Source organism: Nerophis lumbriciformis, linkage group LG01, assembly GCF_033978685.3.
Source record: "Nerophis lumbriciformis linkage group LG01, RoL_Nlum_v2.1, whole genome shotgun sequence".
NCBI lineage: Eukaryota > Metazoa > Chordata > Actinopteri > Syngnathiformes > Syngnathidae > Nerophis > Nerophis lumbriciformis.
In genome coordinates this window covers 50163917-50183871 of record NC_084548.2, presented here as the reverse complement: position 1 = coordinate 50183871, position 19955 = coordinate 50163917, and the positions used below count along the sequence as shown (strand labels likewise).

General features: G+C 38.7%; 1 protein-coding gene across 2 annotated transcripts in view; it reads right to left on the bottom strand.

The window, feature by feature from the left end:
- Nucleotides 1–204: 204 nt before the first annotated feature.
- LOC133622700 (chemokine-like protein TAFA-2) overlaps nt 205–19955 on the bottom strand; it is a 275849-nt gene continuing 256098 nt past the window's right edge. Inside the window, exons 4-5 of one of the 2 annotated variants that reach the window (XM_061985578.2) lie at nt 17005–17129; nt 205–6672 (exon numbers count right to left, since the gene is read on the bottom strand). In XM_061985578.2, coding sequence (XP_061841562.1) covers nt 6664–6672; nt 17005–17129 — 134 coding nt within the window. In that variant the 3' untranslated portion in view covers nt 205–6663. The remainder of the gene's footprint in view (nt 6673–17004; nt 17130–19955) is intronic. The other variant, XM_061985568.2, reaches the window with a different exon arrangement.

Below are 19955 nucleotides of genomic sequence, written 5' to 3'. Positions count from 1 at the left end.
AGCAGAAAGCAGCTTGAAGATGGCCTGTAAAACATAAATCTATGCAAAATTTGGAAAAATACCAATAAAAATACCAATAAAAACAATTCCCTATTTTCTTATTGGCCTCTGAGGAAGGTCGTTTGATTTGTTTGTAGAAATGTACTAAAAGTAATTTGCACTGAGAAAATACAGACATGTTCTATTTCCTTTTGAAAGGCTTTATTCATTTCATGTAATACTGACACATGTACTCAATAGCGGTTAACAGGCGTTTAAAAACACAGATAATAAAACCATTGGATGATCAATTTATTTGTAGCCCAACTTATTCCATGAAACATTTTTACATGTATAACATAACATCTACTTGATATTTGTCTAATCTCACTCTTGAACAGATGTTATCCTTTGTCCAAAAACCAAAACATAAATAAGACTATCAATTTAAAATAAATATAAAAACTATTGAAGGTAAATTATTCCTACAGAGGTCACACTTGCAAAGCGAGACAGGTTTTAATATTAGGAAACATTTTGATGTTTTGCACAAGTGTTGAATTTTATAGTGTAAACAGGAATATGATCATTTTCAAATAATTCATAATTCCCTTTATGTATACGGAACACTACTAAGTCATAGAAGAGGTTTTAATATAACAGCTTTCTGGAGGGGGGAAATGTCTTTTGCTCAGTATTTTTTTAGGTCATAGTTCATTTGTTGACATTTCATAGTGTTGTGTTACGCAGTCCTTTGCAGCAAAGCACCACGTGACACCGTTGGAGTCAGTTGGGTTCCAGGTGATGGCGGCATAAGTCTTGTCTTTCCAGGCAGCACTGCTTGGATGTTTTTAGAGAAACTAACCCACCAAACATCAGTGAAGTCCATTTTGTTGTCTACGATCACCTCAACCACAGCTGGACTCTTCCTTTTCAGTGGCATGCAGGCAAAACTATCGGGTTACCTAAAAAACAAAAGAAGTGGGTCAAAAGCCAGGAACAGATGGTAAAAAATGCTTAGCAAGTTGCATGAAACACAAAAAGGTACACGAGAAAGAGTGGAATTAGTGCTGGTACATATCACTTCAAGGTCGTTAATAATGCAGAGCAGTGCAGCAGTCGTCTGTTTGAAAATAATGGAAAGTGATTCTTGTTGTAGGAGCAACAAGCACCCAGCGAGCACACTCCCGTCTGGCACAAGACTAAACAAGACACAGCTGGCATTATGGCAGGCAGACTCGCTCTCAGCACCTGGCACTCTGCCATGTCATTCATTGTGTTTGTGGACGCCGCCACACTAATCACAAGGTCTCTTTACCACCTTTACCTTCCCATCTTCCAGTGTTCACTCTTTTAAGTCATTTCAAGCCATTAGGAGACATTTCCGACCAGCCAGTGTCACAAATTGGTGTAAGGGGTGTGTAATAGACCAGGCTTTTATGAGTCTCTGCTCCCCTGCATGCATCTTAGTGTTGTGATTCCCACCTGGGTTTCTCGCTTAACCCAAACACATGCCAGCCTCCTGTTCTTCCTCTTGTGAGACTCAGTATTTTGTCCACAGCGGGTGCCAAATGTGAAGGCCAGTCCTCGCCGAGAGAGCACAGAATGAAGTGTTTTCTCCCAGCTGGCAGCTCAGGTGTGTGTATCTGGGATGGCCCTATGGCTCCGGGCCCCCCTTGCTGCCGGGGCCTGTTCCCATTGACTTCCGGCATCCTGTCCCTTGCCTGATCAAAGAATCTGCAGGCGTTTGTTGTCAAGCCAGTTCAGGAGGCACACACACAGCTGTATCTCTCCTTTCAGGGACTTGGGGCCTGATTTACAAAAAGGTTTGCGTGTACTAAAACACTTGCAAACTTGATAGCACATGCAAAGCTGTTCGACTAAATGTATGCAAAGTGGATTGCGTCTGTCAAATAAGCAGGAAAAGGAGCACAATCCATTTTGCGTCTCGGTTTCATTAATATGCAGACTATGTGCTGACCATCAAAACACCCACAATACTTTATTTTAGTGTTGTAACGATACCAATATTTTGGTACAGGTACTAAAATAATTTAGGTACTTTTCTGTACTTTTCTAAATAAAGGGGACCACAAAAAAAATGCATTATTGGCTTTATTTTAACAAACAAATTGTAGGGTACATTAAACATTAGGGATGTCCGATAATTACTTTTTGCCGATATCCGATATTCCGATATTGTCCAACTCTTTAATTACCGATATCAACCGATACTGATGTATACAGTCGTGGAATTAACACATTATTATGCCTAATTTGGACAACCAGGTATGGTGAAGATAAGGTCCTTTTTTAAAATATTAATAAAATTAAATAAGATGAATAAATTAAAAACATGTTCTTGAATAAAAAAAGAAAGTAAAACAATATAAAAACAGTTACATAGAAACTAGTAATTAATGAAAATTAGCAAAATTAACTGTTAAAGGTTAGTACTATTAGTGGACCAGCAGCACGCACAATCATGTGTGCTTACGGACTGTATCCCTTGCAGACTGTATTGATATATATTGATATATAATGTTGGAACCAGAATATTAATAACAGAAAGAAACAACCCTTTTGTGTGAATGAGTGTAAATGGAGGAGGGAGTTTTTTTGGGATGGTGCACGAATTGTAAGTATATCTTGTGTTTTTTATGTTGATTTAATAAAAAAAACCAAAAAAAAACAACAACAAAAAACCGATACCGATAATAAAAAAAACGATACCGATAATTTCCGATATTACATTTTAAAGCATTTATCGGCCGATAATATCAGCAGGCCGTTATTATCCGACATCTCTATTAAACATATGTTTCTTATGGCAGTTAAGTCCTTAAATAAAATAGTGAACATACTAGACAACTTGTCTTTTAGTAGTAAGTAAACAAACAAAGGCTCCTAATTAGTCTGCTGACATATGCAGTAACATATTGTGTCATTTATCATTCTATTATTTTGTCAACATTATTAAGGACAAGTGGTAGATAATTAATTATTAATCTACTTGTTCATTTACTGTTAATATCTGCCTATTTCCTCTGTTAACATGTTCTGTCTACACTTCTGTTAAAATGTAATAATCACTTATTCTTCTGTTGTTTGATATGATACCACAAATTTGGTTATCAATCCGATGACAGGATGATACATTGGTCATATTCAAAGTCCTCATGAGTCCGGGGACATATTTCCTGAGTTTATAAACATAATATATACTATTTTAAAACGAAAGAAGATGTTGTGATGGCAAAACATATCGACGTAATCATAGTAGTATCGACTAGATACGTGCCTGTACTTGATATCCTTACAGTGGATGTTAGGTGTAGATCCACCAATGGCGTTTGTTTACATTTTAATGCCGGTGAGCTACAGTGTGTAGTGAAGCATGTTTAGCTATTCCTCGTCCTGCAGGGATGATACTTGTAAGTAACTTACTTTATTTGTCGCCATGGAGGTGAGGATTAGTGATTTAGAAGTAGCTAAAACACTGCCGACGGCGGATGGACGTTAGCCGCTAGCTAGCTAGCCATGTCTTAAAGCACCTCTTCCTGAGGGCGTTTCAGTGTTATAACTTCACCTTTATCTTTAGTTTTTAAGCCAAAATGCGTCCGTTCTCCCTTTTCTGTCCACACACTGTGTCTGCTTGTAAGTACTCCGTGATTGTGTGCCGCCGAACATGCTCCTCTGCTCGTAAACCAGCAATGTCACAACGTGACTTCGACGCGGGCGCGGGGGGATGCGGGACCGGTACGTTTCAGAGACGGTATCGTACCGAAAATGATTCATTAGTATCGCGGTGCTATACTAATACCGGTATACCCTTTAACCCTACTTTCTTTCTTTCTTTAGTCCTCTTGCACGTCAAGGCGCGTAGAGCCAACCGTGGCAACCAGGTCTCTCCATTTTGGGTCTATTGTGGGCAAGGAGTTGAGCTTGTGCCAGAGTCACGTTATAGGCTTCAGGGTCCTGAGGCCGAGGCTTAAAGACCAGATTTTGAGAGACCCACAATACTGCACGCGTAATGTGATTCATCAACACTCATCCCTGTGTTGGGAGCGCTATTTTGCGTTGTATTTATTACGTGTGCAAAGGACCCACTGTCTGACACAGGTGCACACAGATGTGATAAAAGAGGTGCTCGCGCTGCAAAGACATACGACAAAGACATAGCTACCTCTCTTTGTTTATAATGTATATTTTCTGCTGGATCTACTCTCTATTTTATGCTGCCCTTTTTTTTGCTGCAGCTCTTACATATACTGTAATATTGTACATGGTGATTGGGTTTGGTTATATATTGTATATATTATATACTATATATGTAATATATAAATATTACATATATAGTATATTTTGTATTGCTACTATGGTACATTTTTTGTCTACTTTATACCTGCATTATCCTTTCTATCTTTTGTAACTGAGCTACTGTGTGGAACAATTTCCCTTGTGGATCAATAAAGTTTGTCTAAGCCTATGTCTAAGATGGACAGAGAACTAATCTGTCTACATGTGTGTTTCAACATATTTGTATTGACAGAAAAAAAAAAAAAAAGTCAGACATATTGTCTATTCAGCAATTTCCCGTTTAAATTATTATTTCTCACTGGATGACTTGTGGGGCTGATTAAAATGACTTCAATTGATGTGTTTTTTTTATGTCTTTCAGTTTTTTTTTAATTTAGGAAATATATCTCCTACCATTGTGCATTTTCTTGCAGTTGATTCATTTCAGATGCACGAATGCGCTGTTTTTTTTTTTTTTTTTTGACTGGGCCCCTTTTTTTTAAACTCATCCTCCCCCAGCGTCTACCTTTTCCCCACCTTCACCGCCGTAGTAGCGACCCATCGAGGTTCCTGTTCTGTAACCCTGTACAAGGTTCCTTTGTCTAATCTTGAACAGGTTCGTGCTCAGAACAAAATGTTGTTTTACTTGTACAATGACAATAAAGTTCCATCCATCCGTAATGTGATCGCAGATCTCGCGCACAGAATGAAGTGTCAGTGTGCGTATGTTTCTGTTGTCTAGATTGCGATTCAGAAAAGGTGTTACAGATTACAGATGTGTGCTGCTGGTTGAACACATCAGAAAATGATCGCCTGCGGTAAAGGCCCGTATGCATGCAAAATCATCATTTAAATTGCACACGCAGTCTTGGTAGATCACACGCAACACGCCCACTCATAGTACACGCTCTTTATTTTTTTGCACACACTGTTTAGCGCATGGTATTTCGGTCTTAGTTAATCAGACCCTTGGTCCCCTAGGCTAGTGTTTTTCAACCTTTTTTGTGCCAAGGCACATTTTTTTCATAAAAAAAATACGGAGGCACACCACCAGCAGAAAAGGTTAAAAACTGAAACTCCATCAGGTTGTCGTGCCTTGTTTTGAGTTTGTTGTTGTTTCCTGTCTTGCGTTGTTATTTTGGTGACCCTTCCTGTTTTGTTGGTGTTCTCCTGTAGCAGCATCACGCCTTCTTTTGAGTGCTATTTACCTCACCTGCTTTGTTTTCGCAATCAAGACTATTTAAGTTGTGCGTACGCTATCCTTCTTTGTGGGGACATTGTTGATTGTCATGTCATGTACGGATGTACTTTGTGGATGCCGTCTCTGCTCCACACGCTGTAAGTTTTTGCTGTTGTCCAGCATTCTGTTTTTGTTTACTTTGTAGCCAGTTCAGTTTTACTTTTGTTTTGCATAGCCATCCCTATGCTTCAGTGCCTTTTCCTAGCGGGACTTGCCTTTTGTTCATTTTTGGTTTAAGCGTTACATACCTTTTTACCTGCACACTGTCTCCCGCTGTGCTCTGCATATTGGGATCACGACAAACCATCCTCGACGCGTTCCGACTTCTACAAAGCAATGAATTACCTGCTGCCACCTACTGACATGGAGTGTTACATGGTTACCCTGCAAAGCTCTACACAGCACAGGCACTAGACAACGGCACAGTATGAAAAATTATTGATTTGCAAAAAAATATTTTGGCACCAATTAGGCAAAGTTGCATAATTTCCCACGGCACACCAGACAATATCCCACGGCACGCTAGTGTGATGCAGCACAGTGGTTGAAAAACACTGCCTGAGGCGGTAATTTACATGCAAGTATAAATATGCCTGTAGGTGGCGCTTTCTGGGCCCGATCACACTGAACCATCAACCAGTGTTGCTGCATGGCAAACACTGTTTAATATTTAGTGTAAATACAGTAAGTCTATGCTTTCCAATTGTCCGCACACACTTCCACACCCTGGTGTATGGCATCTCAGTGTCTTGGCAGCCCAGCAATGTCTGGCTGCTCATCCATATGATATTATTTGGCATTGATCGAGCTGTCTTCCGTCTCCTCCTTCTCTCCTCCCTTTTGCCCTCCTCCGTTCCTCCTCACAGTCAGAGATGGAGGGAAGGGCCAAGAGTGACAAAATCTTCTGTGTGTTCTTGCCTGCTCTGCAATCTCAGTCAGCTGACCAAGTGCAATATTCTTGTCTTCAAGTGTTTTCTTTATTCCTTTATCTTCCTCTTACCTTTGCCTTCCGTGTTCCTCTCTCGCATCCACGTTTTTTCTACTTTCCTCCCTCGTTCTTTTCACAGCTCCCCGTGTATCTCCTTCTCATCCTCTCTATCTCGCTTGCTCGCTGTCCATCGTCAATTTCAATTTACGAGCAGCTCCTAATGGGACTATAAGAGTATGTTCGATGTTATCGATCTGGATACCCGTGCATTTTGACCTCAGCCTTCCACACCAGAAGGATTTTTTTTCTTTCATCGTCAGGCAAACAAATCATTTAACACAGAAAATGTGCACAGACATACACACACACAGATCATTGATCAAAGATACGAATGCAACAGACAGCAAATATTTGTACTCTTTCAAACCATATGACAGTGAATGAAAAAGTGATGCCAGGCTAAAACCACTAGTTTGCTTTCATCTTGTACAGAAAAAAACAGATGCAAACTGTCAGGTGGATCCAAATAAATAATTACTTGCTGTTTTGGAATGTTGTATTTGTCTGTTAAGGTAGTGAATATTATTTCAACTGTCTGTTAAGTATGCTGGCCTTTCACATCTTACACATGGCTGTCTAAAACTGTGCTTAACTGCTGCATCTTAAATAATAATACACCCACTTTACACCACATATTTCTAAGTAATGATTAGTATACCAAAATTATGTTCAACCAACAAACTAAATTGAGTTGGGAAAAAAAAAAATTTCCTCAGTCGAAGCATTTTTTAATCTGATTGCTCTTAACATTTTGAAAGTTATTTACAAAAAATATTAAGTTTGTTGCTTTTAAAAATTAAGGTGAGCCAATCATTTGAAAAGGGTATGATGTAATCAATTGCTCTAATAATGCTCTTAGATGATTCAACAGAATGTTCAGCTGCACCAATTTTGGGCTTTATGACAATATTTTGATCTCAATCGTTGAACCTTTTCCAAATGCTGCTTATTTGAATGAACAATATTCACCATCGTGTGAAGTGCTCAAATTGCACGAGTTTGTCAAATACCTAATAATATGGCTCAAAGGACCAGAGTGGCATTAACTAAAGCATCACTTTCACTCTTGATGTTAGAAATTAACCAATAACAATAAAATAGCAGTAAATCAACACATACTGTATGTGGTAAAACAAATACAACCCTGCACTACAAAGCCATGTAACAAAACATTTGCACGACTAGCAAATCAACAAACACAAAGTATACTGGGAAGCTGTAATCCCCCAACACACAACATCAACCTGGAAGTGGAATTGTCATCAGGCACGATGCCAGCAAAGCTTAATTACATTTCAGAATAAGAAGTACATTTGTACTGTTGAACAAACTGAATTTGTCTATACAAAATGTATGTAATCACTTAAACCAGTGGTCACAAACCTTTTCGATGCCAAGATCCCTGGTCTCAGCCAAAAACCAAAGCAAGATGTACTCTTCCGTCATCTATGTTTTATAAATGTGTGTGTGTGTGTGTGTGTGTGTGTGTGTGTGTGTGTGTGTGTGTGTGTGTGTGTGTGTGTGTGTGTGTGTGTGTGTGTGTGTGTGTGTGTGTGTGTGTGTGTGTGTGTGTGTGTGTGTGTATATTTCAACACAAAGCTTTGTGTCGTTATTAGTTAATGTCAACATGTTTGGCTTTTTCTCATTGTGTTTCTTGCTTTTTCACTAATTTTTTCTGGTGTTTATTTGAGGTTTTTTTGTCTTTTGAAATGTGCCGAAGGCCATAGACAAACAAGTCATGGAACACAGATTACCTCTGTGCCGCACTTTGGGCAGGAGAAGCTAACTGTTTATGGCCATTATACTGTAGTCTTAGTACCGCGAGTCACATGGTTGTCTTATGTCAGGGCCGGAAGTAGTAAAATCTGCTGTTCACCTGCTGGGTTTTGCCTGTGTGATAAAAGAGAGGATAAACGGGGAAGTCCTACTTCGGCTGCCACTTCGTTTTATCATATAATTCTGCTTTTGCACATGTCAATGTTTACCTTTGTGTTCACAAAAAAATCAAGAGCTTTTCGTGTCGTTCCAGTTCCAGGTCCTAAATGGCTGTCAAAGTGTCCCATCTTGTCGGATTATATTCTCAGCCATCTACTTTCCAGGTGAGAGGCATGATTTATGATCTACAATAAACTTACAGGGAGAAGGGAAGCAAGGAAACAGCTGAACACTTGATGTAAACATCGGCACACACGAAAGTGAGTACCTTGCCGCTATAAATAGTTTGTCTGCGTTATACTTGGTTAATATTCATGTCAATAAATGTAAATTGAGTATTGTTAGCACTTTTTGAATGGTTATTTATTGGATTTTATGTGCGGAATAGTGGAGCTCCCATTGGCTGCGCTGTAAGCGGAATTGGTAACACTTTAGTATGGGGAACATATTCTAAGTAACAAAGACGTAATTTAGCGTTAATGGACACTAGGGGAACATATAAGGGTTAGGGTTAGGGTTAGGGTTACTAAAAAGCAATAATTCTGAGGTTATTGAGAGAAGACTCTTAGTTAATGGCTTACTGGTTGTATAATAAGGCCATGCAGAATAAGGCATTAAAAAGTACTTAATAATGACTATTTAAGAGCCAATATAATACTAATTTGCATGTTAATAAGACTTAAACTTAGACTTAGACTTCCTTTTTATTGTCATTCAAATTTGAACTTTACAGCACAGATAAGAACGACATTTCGTTACATAAGCTCATGGTAGTGCAGGATAAAAAAGCAATAAGGTACATATATAAATAAATAAATATATATAAATAATATATATAATATATATATATATATATATATAAAATAAATAAATATATATAATATATATAAATAAATAGATTACTGTACAGATAAATACATCGCACTTTTTCACATGCGTCCACGTTTATGGATATATGTTATATTGTCTTTTTTATTCCAGCGAGTTAATCCATTTTGGGGGGAGTTGAGGGGATAATTTAATTATGATGCGTTTAAGAGTCTTACGGCCTGAGGGAAGAAGCTGTTACAGAACCTGGAGGTTCTGCTTCGGAGGCTGCGGAACCTCTTTCTAGAGTCCAGCAGTGAAAACTGTCCTTGGTGGGGGTGGGAGGAGTCTTTGCAGATTTTCTGAGCCCTGGTCAGGCAGCGGCTTTTTGCGATCTCCTGGATATGCGGAAGAGAAGTTCTGATGATCTTTTCCGCTGTCCTCACCACTCTCTGGAGAGACTTCCAGTCTGAGGCACTGCAGGCTCCAGTCCAGACAGAGATGCTGTTGGTCAGCAGGCTCTCTATAATGCCTCTGTAGAATGTGGTGAGAATGGGGAGAGGGAGCTGTGCTCTTTTCATCCGACGCAAAAAGTGCATGCGCTGCTGAGCTCTTTTTACAAGAGCTCAGGTGTGTAGGGACCAGGTTATATTGTCAGTTATCTGCACTCCCAGGAACTTGGTGCTGCTTACCATCTCCACCGCTGTGCCGCAACTAATTAATGGTGAATATGTTCCCCACACTAAAGTGTTACCGCTGACTTTTATTTACATTGATTTAATATTTAGAATGCATTAAAAAAAAATCCATCCGTCATCATGTCTTTCATAATGATTGTGAATGATAAGCAAAATTCCAAAAAAGTGCAGTTCCCCTTTACTGCATTGTTGCAGCTCGATGATTTTTTAGCACGTCATGCAACACGCATTTGGGGGATGAGCGGGTGTATTGTCCGGCCATGCTCGGGGTGAGAGATGATAAACTGACGTGAGAGAGGCAAGGCGTGTGGGCATGTTCAGAGGTTAAAATGCTTGTCTGATGGAGAGTCTGTTGGTCATTCTCCGGGTAGGGGGTGTCACTGATGTCATAATAATACATTATTTATTCTTGTAATATCAACTGGTCAAACGCAATTGACAGGTTGGCGACCGCCGACTTAAACAGTCTTCAAAATGTAGTAGTTTTACTTTGTGTATTATTTAGTTTAAATACAGACTGCTTAAATCAATTCTAACGTGCCTATCAGGGATGTTGCGGTTGTACTTAAAGGGGACCATAGGACTTTAATCTATCATTTAACACACTTTCTTGTGGTTTCGTAAAATTGGATTAGATTTAGTGTAAATGTTGCATAAATATTGCTCCAAAGTCACAATTTTGACCTCATTTCTGAGTATGCTTGGAAAACTGTTTGTTTTAGGGGCCTGTCTTTTAAGTTGCAAATGAACCCTTTTACGGCTTGCCCCCTTGAGCTTACTGACCTCGTAGTAAAGTCGGAATTGTGTTGTCTTTCAGCAGCAGTCTAATATCGCGGACAAATAAACACTGAATCATTTTTCTTCTTTTAACCAGTAAAAAGTAACTATCCACTTTTACCTGGAACTTACAATTTTAGGAACATTAAACAAAGCTAGCCTCCCCTCGCATATTTTCTTGGAGCTACTGCTCAACATTCAGCACTGAACTACACAAACCTAGTTACAGTAGGGAGGGTGGATTTCACGTAAAAGGAAGGTGGTAAGTTAAACATTTTGCAAAGCAGTCTGCTGAAAATGATGGAACGCACCACTCTACATCGCAACTGATCGTGTGGTCGAAGTAGGAATTGCCACAAAACCCATCTTAAGATATTCAAACTTTTACTGCCGTCTGGCGGCTAAAGTAGATAGTGCACCCCCCCAATTCGTCACTAGTTTTTGTGTCAGGTAAACCGCGACGGATGGGGCTGTATTAATCCCCTTCCTACTGTATAGACAGTAGTGCAGCTCACAGCTTGAAGCAGGGAGGAGAAGAGGAGTGGGATGGCATGAGAGCAAATACCATTACTTTAAATTACAACTTTTTTTTCATGCTTCTCTGTGTTTTATGCAATGTTGCATCTAATTTATGGAATTAACTGGCTTCATAAGCTTCACACACTGTTAATAAATTTAGCCTTGTTAAATCAGGCCAATGAAATGGCCAAACATGGTGGATCAATGATATTGTTCACATTAACACACTCACACAAATCATTCAGCCATTTAGCATGTTATGCACTCAACCTCATTAAGACACAAGAAAATACACACGAAGCAGCTCCAAAGCTGAAAGCGATTGACCTGGCCATCGTAAAAATTACGAATGGGCTCTGAAATATGGAAGTAGAATTGTCTCACATCAACTTATATATATCAATATGATATTAATACATATGCATATATTAATAAATATACAAATAAAAATACAAATGTGATATACAAATAAATAAATCATTTGTATTAATAAACGCATATTTGTAAATATATTTTTGAGATTTGAAAATACATCCATCCATCCATTTTCTACCGCTTGTTCCTTTCAGGGTCGTGGGGGGTGCTGGAGCTTATCTCAGCTGAATTCGGGCGGAAGGCGGGGTAAACCCTGGACAAGTCGCCACTTCATCGCATATATCCAAATAAAATTCATAAATATAAAAATGTCACATACAAATAAATCAAGAATTTGTAAATAAACGTGTATTTGTAAATATTTTTTTGAGATTTGAATACAAATATGCCTGATTTTGTATTTTTATTTGTATTTATATTGAATTTGCATATGTGGATCACTTTTTTGCTTTTGTGTCGATGAGACATTCCTACTACAAACCAGATGCACTAATAAATGTGACCTACAGACTCCCCTGAACAACCAGCAGAGGGTACTGCAGCCAGAGCGGTCTGGGTCACAGAGCATTATATACATTATATGCAAAATGCCCAGAGTTCTCTGCACAAAAACAATCCACGTCTTTACAGAGAGAAAGCACAACGGGCCTGAGCTAGCTAACATTATCGTTGTATTAGCTAATGCTAATTTATCCAGTTAATCTGAAAGACCGCGCTAGCTACTTATTTTATTGTATCAATGCCGTTTAATGACCTTGTCCCAATGTAGATACTGATCTCTTATCAGTGCAATGTGTGTCAAATCATCCCAAAAGTCATGACATAATATGACCCTCCCTAGTGTACCTCTGATTGGCTCGCCAGTGTCTGATCATGTCTGTGACCCAGACCGCTCTGGCTGCAGTGCCCTCTGCTGGTTGTTCAGGGGAGTGTTTAGGTCACATTTATTTGTGCATCTGATTTGTGGTAGGAATGTCTCATCGACACAAAAGCAAAAAAGTGATCCACATATGCAAATTCAATACAAATACAAATACAAAATCAAGCATATTTATATTAAAATCTCAAAAATATATTTACAAATACACGTTTATTTATACAAATTCTTGATTTATTTGTATGTCACATTTTTATATTTATACATTTTATTTGTATATATTTTCAAATCTCAAAAACATATTTTAAAAATATGCATGTATTTATACAAATTATTTATTTATTTGTATATCACATTTGTATTTGTATATTTATTAATGTTTGCATGTATATTAATATCATATTGATATATATAAGTTGATGTGAGACAATTTTACTTCCACATTGAAAAGCCGAACCGGAAGAATGCACAAGCCCAGTGGGGACCCACTCCATACAGGCACTCCATAGACAGAAAACTACGGTACTAACATGCCAAGATAAGTGCGCCCGGCACACATTGATGTTACAAATGACCTACTGTTAAAAAACAAAAAATGCACAACACAGCGCTCAGTAGCACCCACAACTGGTTGCAAGCTTATGTTAAAAAGCATGAACCTTATGATTTGACGCTTGGCTTTGTTTAACATGAGTATCCAACATTGTTACATGTACAAGTCAGAAAAGAGGACATACATCATTGGTCACCTTTAAAGTTAAAGTCAAAGTACCACTGATAGTCACACACACACTAGGTATGGTGAAATTACCCTCTGCATTTGACCCATCCCCTTGTTCCACCCCCTGGGAGGTGAGGGGAGCAGTGAGCAGCAGCGGTGGTCGCGCTTGGGAATCATTTTGGTGATTTAACCCTCAATTCCAACCCTTGATGCTGAGTGCCAAGCAGGGAGGGAATGGGTCCCATTTTTATAGTCTTTGGTATCACTCGGCCGGGGTTTGAACTAAACATTGCCTGTACAGTTATGACCGAGTTAGTAAATGTTTCATGATGGTGCCAGTTTGAGCTTTGAACATATCAATTTTGCAATGTATATGGAATTAGAATATCTCCAGTTGTTTGATGTAGGAGGTTCAATTGTCCTCCTGAAAACTACAGTCAACCCAGACTTCCAGGTGTTAAAAATAGGCTTCTGGATGAGCAGTGGTACTCGCCTAAATGCATATGGCAGTGTTTTTAGTCTGCAGCGCACGATGAAGAGGATGAGTGGTTGTTTTAGAAAAGTTAAATATAAGGGGCGCTGGTTGAAGAGTGAGGTGGTGGCTCCTACTTTGCTAGGTGAGAGGTGAGTGGAGTGAAAACACCAGCATAGAATTCCTAATAAGCCTGGGTGTACAGGAGACTGCCTCCAAATGTTTTCGAAAGCGTGTGATCGCTAGCAGCGATGGCTTGTGCATTGCCTTTTTTTTTCTCATGCTCCTTCATTTTTTTTGGCCCAAAAAGGAGCGTGCTCCCTCCTCCAGACACGCCTTCAATCAATTATTAAGGCTGAAAACAAAGGTCTGCACCCAGCTATGAATAATGGAAGGTGAGAAGGCAAGGAGAAGGATGGAGGTTAGAAACAGAGGCGTGCGGTGATGAGAGGTGAATTTCACTCAAATGCCTCCATGTGACAGACAGTTCGGCGCTCGCTCGGGTCAAGTCACTGAAGAGCAGCCGGTGGGCTCAATACATTATGTACATGCAGAGGCCCTGTTCTCGCACACAAAAAGACCACACACAAGGAAGGAGAGTATGTGCAAAAACTCACATACAGTAAATGGATAGATGGGAGTAGGGCTGGGTGATATATCGAATATACTCGATATATCGCAGGTTTGTCTCGCGATGTAGCAAATTACTATTTTGTGAGTATTTGAGTATACGTTCTCATGCAGTTGCTTTTAGCTGCAGGCATTACACTACAGGCTTTTCTCACTCTTTCTTGTCTGTGCTTCTTACAGAGACATAAAACAAGCGCACCTTCTTACATACGTCACATTCTGTCGCGCGTGCAACGTCATACGCCCTCGCCGAGCAGAGAGGTAGCGGCATGGGTAAAGTTAGCAGTGGCAAGTGGTGCAAGCGGAGCGGTGCGAGTGGTAATACGAGAGAGAGAAGGTGCCAATCTGGTAACAAATTCCCAAGAAAAACAGCATGGGGTCGATCGTCTGGCGGTGGTTTGGCTTCAAGCGGGAAGATGTTGAACAGACAACCGTAATATGTCAATTATGTGGCAAAAGCGTTGCTACAAAAAGTAGCAGCACTACTACTTTGTAGCATCATTTGAAAAGTCACTCACTAGAGAATAAGCAGTGCTTGAAACTCTGCATGTCAACATGTCCGGCTGGTGCCACACCCAACAAAATGCCGAAGCAACCAGCACCAACACCAATTGAGCCTGGCGTCTTCCATTTCCAGATCAACACTGTATGAAAAAAATAGTCAAAAACAGGAGATAACGTCGGCCGTAACCTACCACATAGCGAAGGACATACACAATTCGAGTTCCTATTATGCAGCTAATTTTTATTTTACAGTTTTTTAAATATATTGTGTGACATCATGCACAAAAGTGCATTTTACTTGTTTTAAAATATTGCAGTGGCGTTCCGTACAAAAAGTGCACATTCATTTAGTGTTGTTTTGATATGTCATCTTAGTGACATCATGCACAAAAGCGCACTTTATTTGTTTTAAAATATTGTAGTGGCGTTCTGTACAAAAAGTGCACTTTAATTTAGTGTTGTTATGATTTGTCATCTTAGTGACATCATGCACAAAAGTGCACTAATAGCTTGTTTTAAAATGTCTCTGACAATCTTGCACTTTCTGTTTTGAATTTACATGAATGTTTGTGCCACTGCTTAATAACTGTGTAATAAATACAGTTTTGGTAAATTGACTTAGTTGTGATTTCCCTCTCTGCATAAAATGAGCATATATTAATGCAGTATGAACAAGAATGTAGACACATAGAATCATCATACTGGTGTGATTATATGCATCAATTGTTCATTCAAGGCTAAGGCAAAATATCGAGATATATATCGTGTATCGTGACATGGCCTAAAATTATTGAGATATTAATAAAAGGCCATCTCGCCCAGCCTAGATGGGAGCGCATGAGAAGACGAGAGGAAGCTTCCCACTCTGGGGAGGCTGTTTTTTTAATGCAGCGAGACAGAAGGCATGCCAGTCAGGTGCAGAAGAAGGGCAAGTGTGAATGAAGTGTTTGTGTGTTTGCCTTGTGCTTATTGATGGCCTTGTTTTTCCTCAGACAATGTTTGATGTTACAGCCTACATGGGCTGAGAGGGAGGGCATGACGAGAAATAAAATAGGTGAGGAAAAAAAAAATATTGATGCAAGTTGGCCACAGAGTATTGGTTGTGCCAATAGAGGCCGGGCCTGAATAAAATCTGAGCTCATATCCAGAAGTAAAAGTAATGAAGTTTTTTCCTCTCATTCCACAAACTGAATTTTGTATTATTTTGTGATTGAAATTGAAATTCCATCCATTCCCTTCGTTAAAGGGGACCTATGACGAACATCATGTTTTCTGACTTATAAATGTTCCAATGTTGGATTCTCAATGTTAAACAAGGTTCATGCTTTGGGTTACAGAGCGAGGTGTAAATCTAAAGGTCTCTTCGTCATCACACTAAAAATAAATTCCATCATTCATGCCAATGTACATGTCAATAGTTTCTGTTTATTTGCAACTGTCATAAACCTCCGGTCTTTTGATCCAATTTGATACTCTAATATTTACCAATGGATAACAAACTGAATTTACATTTAAAGGAAACAAACTAAGAATAAACAAAATAATGTTTATTTTTTTGTTCTAATTATGATTATCACTTTTTTAAACTCACTTTGTTAAGGCTGGTAACAAAGGTCTGCACCCAGCTATGCATAATGGAAGGTGAGAAGGCAAGTAGAAGTATGGAGGATGAAGGTTACCTTTCCCACAAAGTTATTACTTTCCTACGACGTCCATTGCATGTAGTTATGCAAATGAGGTGATGGCGTCATCTCACGGATTTTAGGCCAGTCAATAGCTACTTTCCTTACAAAGGAGTTGGCAACACTGGTCCATTCACATGCACACATAATGTCCGTCCACTTACATGCAAAAAGTATGTACTTGTAGGGTTTACTCAAAAGCATGTAATATGCTCAAAAACATTTGCTTACAGCACAATATAAACATTAGTTTGTTCATTCACATTCACATAGAGTAAGGGTCCTTCTGGTGTCCATTCACATACAAGCTAAAAGTATACTTTTGACTTTAGACCAGAAGGTACTTCTGCTGCCCAATGTACATATAAACATATATTCAACATATGACAATTATGTGAACACCTGATTTTAATCTATTTGTATCATCTGTTTGTTCCAGGACAGCAAATGGTTAAAGGTACAATAAAATAAAGATTAACTACTGCATTTATATTTGTTCACCTTCGTGGTCTTGACTTTGTTGCCTGTGCTGCAGCTCCATCCTGTAAGGTCTGGAAGAACCTTACATTCCTCCCCTTCCATACAGGGCTGCATCTGACACCACCACTTCTGGGCGACAATAGAGGCTGGTGAAAGAAAGAAAGACGGAAAAAATGTTGTTTCTATTCAATAGAGATGCCAGTTAAATTTATTGATGATTCAAAAATTAATGCACAGCACTTTTGCAAGAAATAAATCTTAATTCTTGGAGAACTATTGCAGTTTAATATCATTATAAAAGGTAGCTTCAAGAGTGATTACTCATTCAATGCCCTTAAGCTTAAGTCTCATTTAGTAATCTAAAAGGATACGCTGTGGCTTTAAAAAAAAAAAGGAGCAGCGTCTAGTCCAATATCATTTTTACTATGTGGTAAAAGCACTGGTTTCTCACAATTTTCATTCACACTATATACCTTTCCTAAATGCAAATGTATCTGTGCTTTATGTCGGGATTGGTACCAAATTCGATGCTTTTATAGGCACCGATCAAATTCCGTTGGTGCTACAGTACTTAGCATCGAATGACGTAAAATTATATAAATTCAATACCAACACAGCAAGTATGATTGATAGAAAACACTTTAACATACAGTGAGTCTGTACTTTTTTAAATGTGCTAGCTTGATGCTAACTTACATTGGATTTGCCATAGACCTGCTACCGATTAGCATTAGCGATTTTACATGGCAATTTCAACACCTCCAAAACGTTAAAGCTAAAACTAAGATAGATGCACATTACAATCAAACAGCTGGTGTGTAGTGAATCCAATACTTTGAGTATAAACACTTTTTACGGCGCAACAAAATACTGGACGCACCTTAATGGCAAAGACTACTCCTTGTAGACTATAGAAAGCTACTGCATGCAAAGTTTACTAATATTATACTAATATGCTATACAAAAACTATAATTATATATCATATTAACTATAATAATACACAAATCGAGCTATACCAACTTGACAGCAAAGTTATTATTATAGGCTTACTGTTAAATGGTAAATTAAAAAAATGAGATGATATTATTAAACAAAGTAACATTTATTAACTCATGAACACACACACAAGTACCGAAAATTGGTCTCATTGAGCACCATTATCGAATTCCACGTACCAGACCACATTGGTTCAAATGTAAAAGGTACCCATGATTGACTTCATGTGTTCATTTTTGTCAGTTTTGTCCGTTTGGCTGTCATGGGCACGATAGTGTAATCAGTACAGAGGGGATCATTTGCATTCGCAATTTGAGTAGAAACAAATCCAAAAGGACAAAACTGCAGGCAAGATATGCATGAGACAGCTGAGATGTGTTGTGATCTTTCAGGGTTGAGAGCAGATCTGTGCCCCACACATCACATCCAATAAAAATGAATGTATGCCTGTAGCAAACATCACAGAGAAATACTCTCAGAAAGACACATCAAGAGTAAAAATGTGATTTGTTAGCACAGAAAGTGATAACAAAAAAAATATTTAATGATTTAATATTGGACACAACTTTGAATTAATACCCGTTCCTTTGCAGTCAGCCAACATCACAGTAAATCACAGGTAATTGCAAGATTAACATTGAAGTTTTAACACAACTGTTAATAAAGCCCTTTAACAAAATACATTGGCACAATTCCCAGGAGAGAAGTGACACTTTGAGAGTTACTGTTTTTTTACGGGACAGCTTTACAGTCGAAAATGATGACAACGTTATTTCTTGCTAATCAGACGTCTTATTCATGCTGCAGCTATCTCTGTCTGCAATTGCCTAGGAAAAGACCCAAGCATAAAAAGTATTAGGCAGACTTTCATCAGGTCTTCATCATGTTGCCTCATTGATGATGTGACACACGCAAGCAGTTCTGTGGTTATTAAAGTGGATAGGGCTATTACTATTAAATTGCTACATTCCTGTCTAGAACATTATTTTCACTTTCGGACCCCCAATTTTTCTGTCTAATTAGAATTGATTGAATGTTTTGATGTCTTTACTGTTTCCATAAAGCAGGGCTATTCAACTAACTACGTTACGCCCAGCCCGAGAATGAAACCATACCGGCCCCCGGGTTCAGTTCAAAACATGGGAGAGAAGCATTTTAGCAACAAATTCCTAAAAACACTATACTGCTCCTGTTGTATGGAGGACCTTGGACCACTGTAAACACATTGACATATCCTTGCATTGACATTTTAACCTTGCTTGCAAACATAGAACACAGGGTCGAAACTTGGCATTTGCATAACTGAGGCATTCCTCAAGGCACCCTTTTAAGTCTTTGCCCTTTTGGCAGTTAGAAATTGCTTTTGTAATTTTATTTATGTAACTACGTTGTTGTGGTAGCTTGTTCACTTTAGATGTAGTCAGTAGTCATTTGTTCAAACTTTTTAGTTACACTAGTAGTGTATATTTTCATATTTCATCATTTGGGCCATTCAACTGGTGGCCCACAAGTTCAGTTAAAACAACTTGTGAGGGACTCACATTTTTGCAGAGGGTCCCTGAAAACAGCAGAGTGCTCATGTAAGTCTGACACAATAAACACACCAAAATCAAATGTCCCCTGTAGAGGATGTTGGTTGGATATAATATACAAAATAAGACTAACAATGAAGGGAGATGTCCGGCCACCTAGGTCCTCAACTTGATGGAAATGTAGCCCCAAAAACCATTTAGTTCAATATCCCGCCCATAAAGTACCGTATTTTCCGGACCATAGGGCGCACCGGATTATAAGGCGCACTGCCGATGAATGGTCTATGTTCGATCTTTTCTCATTTATAAGGCGCACCGGATTATAGGGCGCATTAAAAGAGTCATTTTTATTTACTTTTTTCTAAATTGAAAACACTTCCTTGTGGTCCAAATAACATGTAATGGTGGTTCTTTGGTCAAAATGTTGCATAGATTATGTTTTA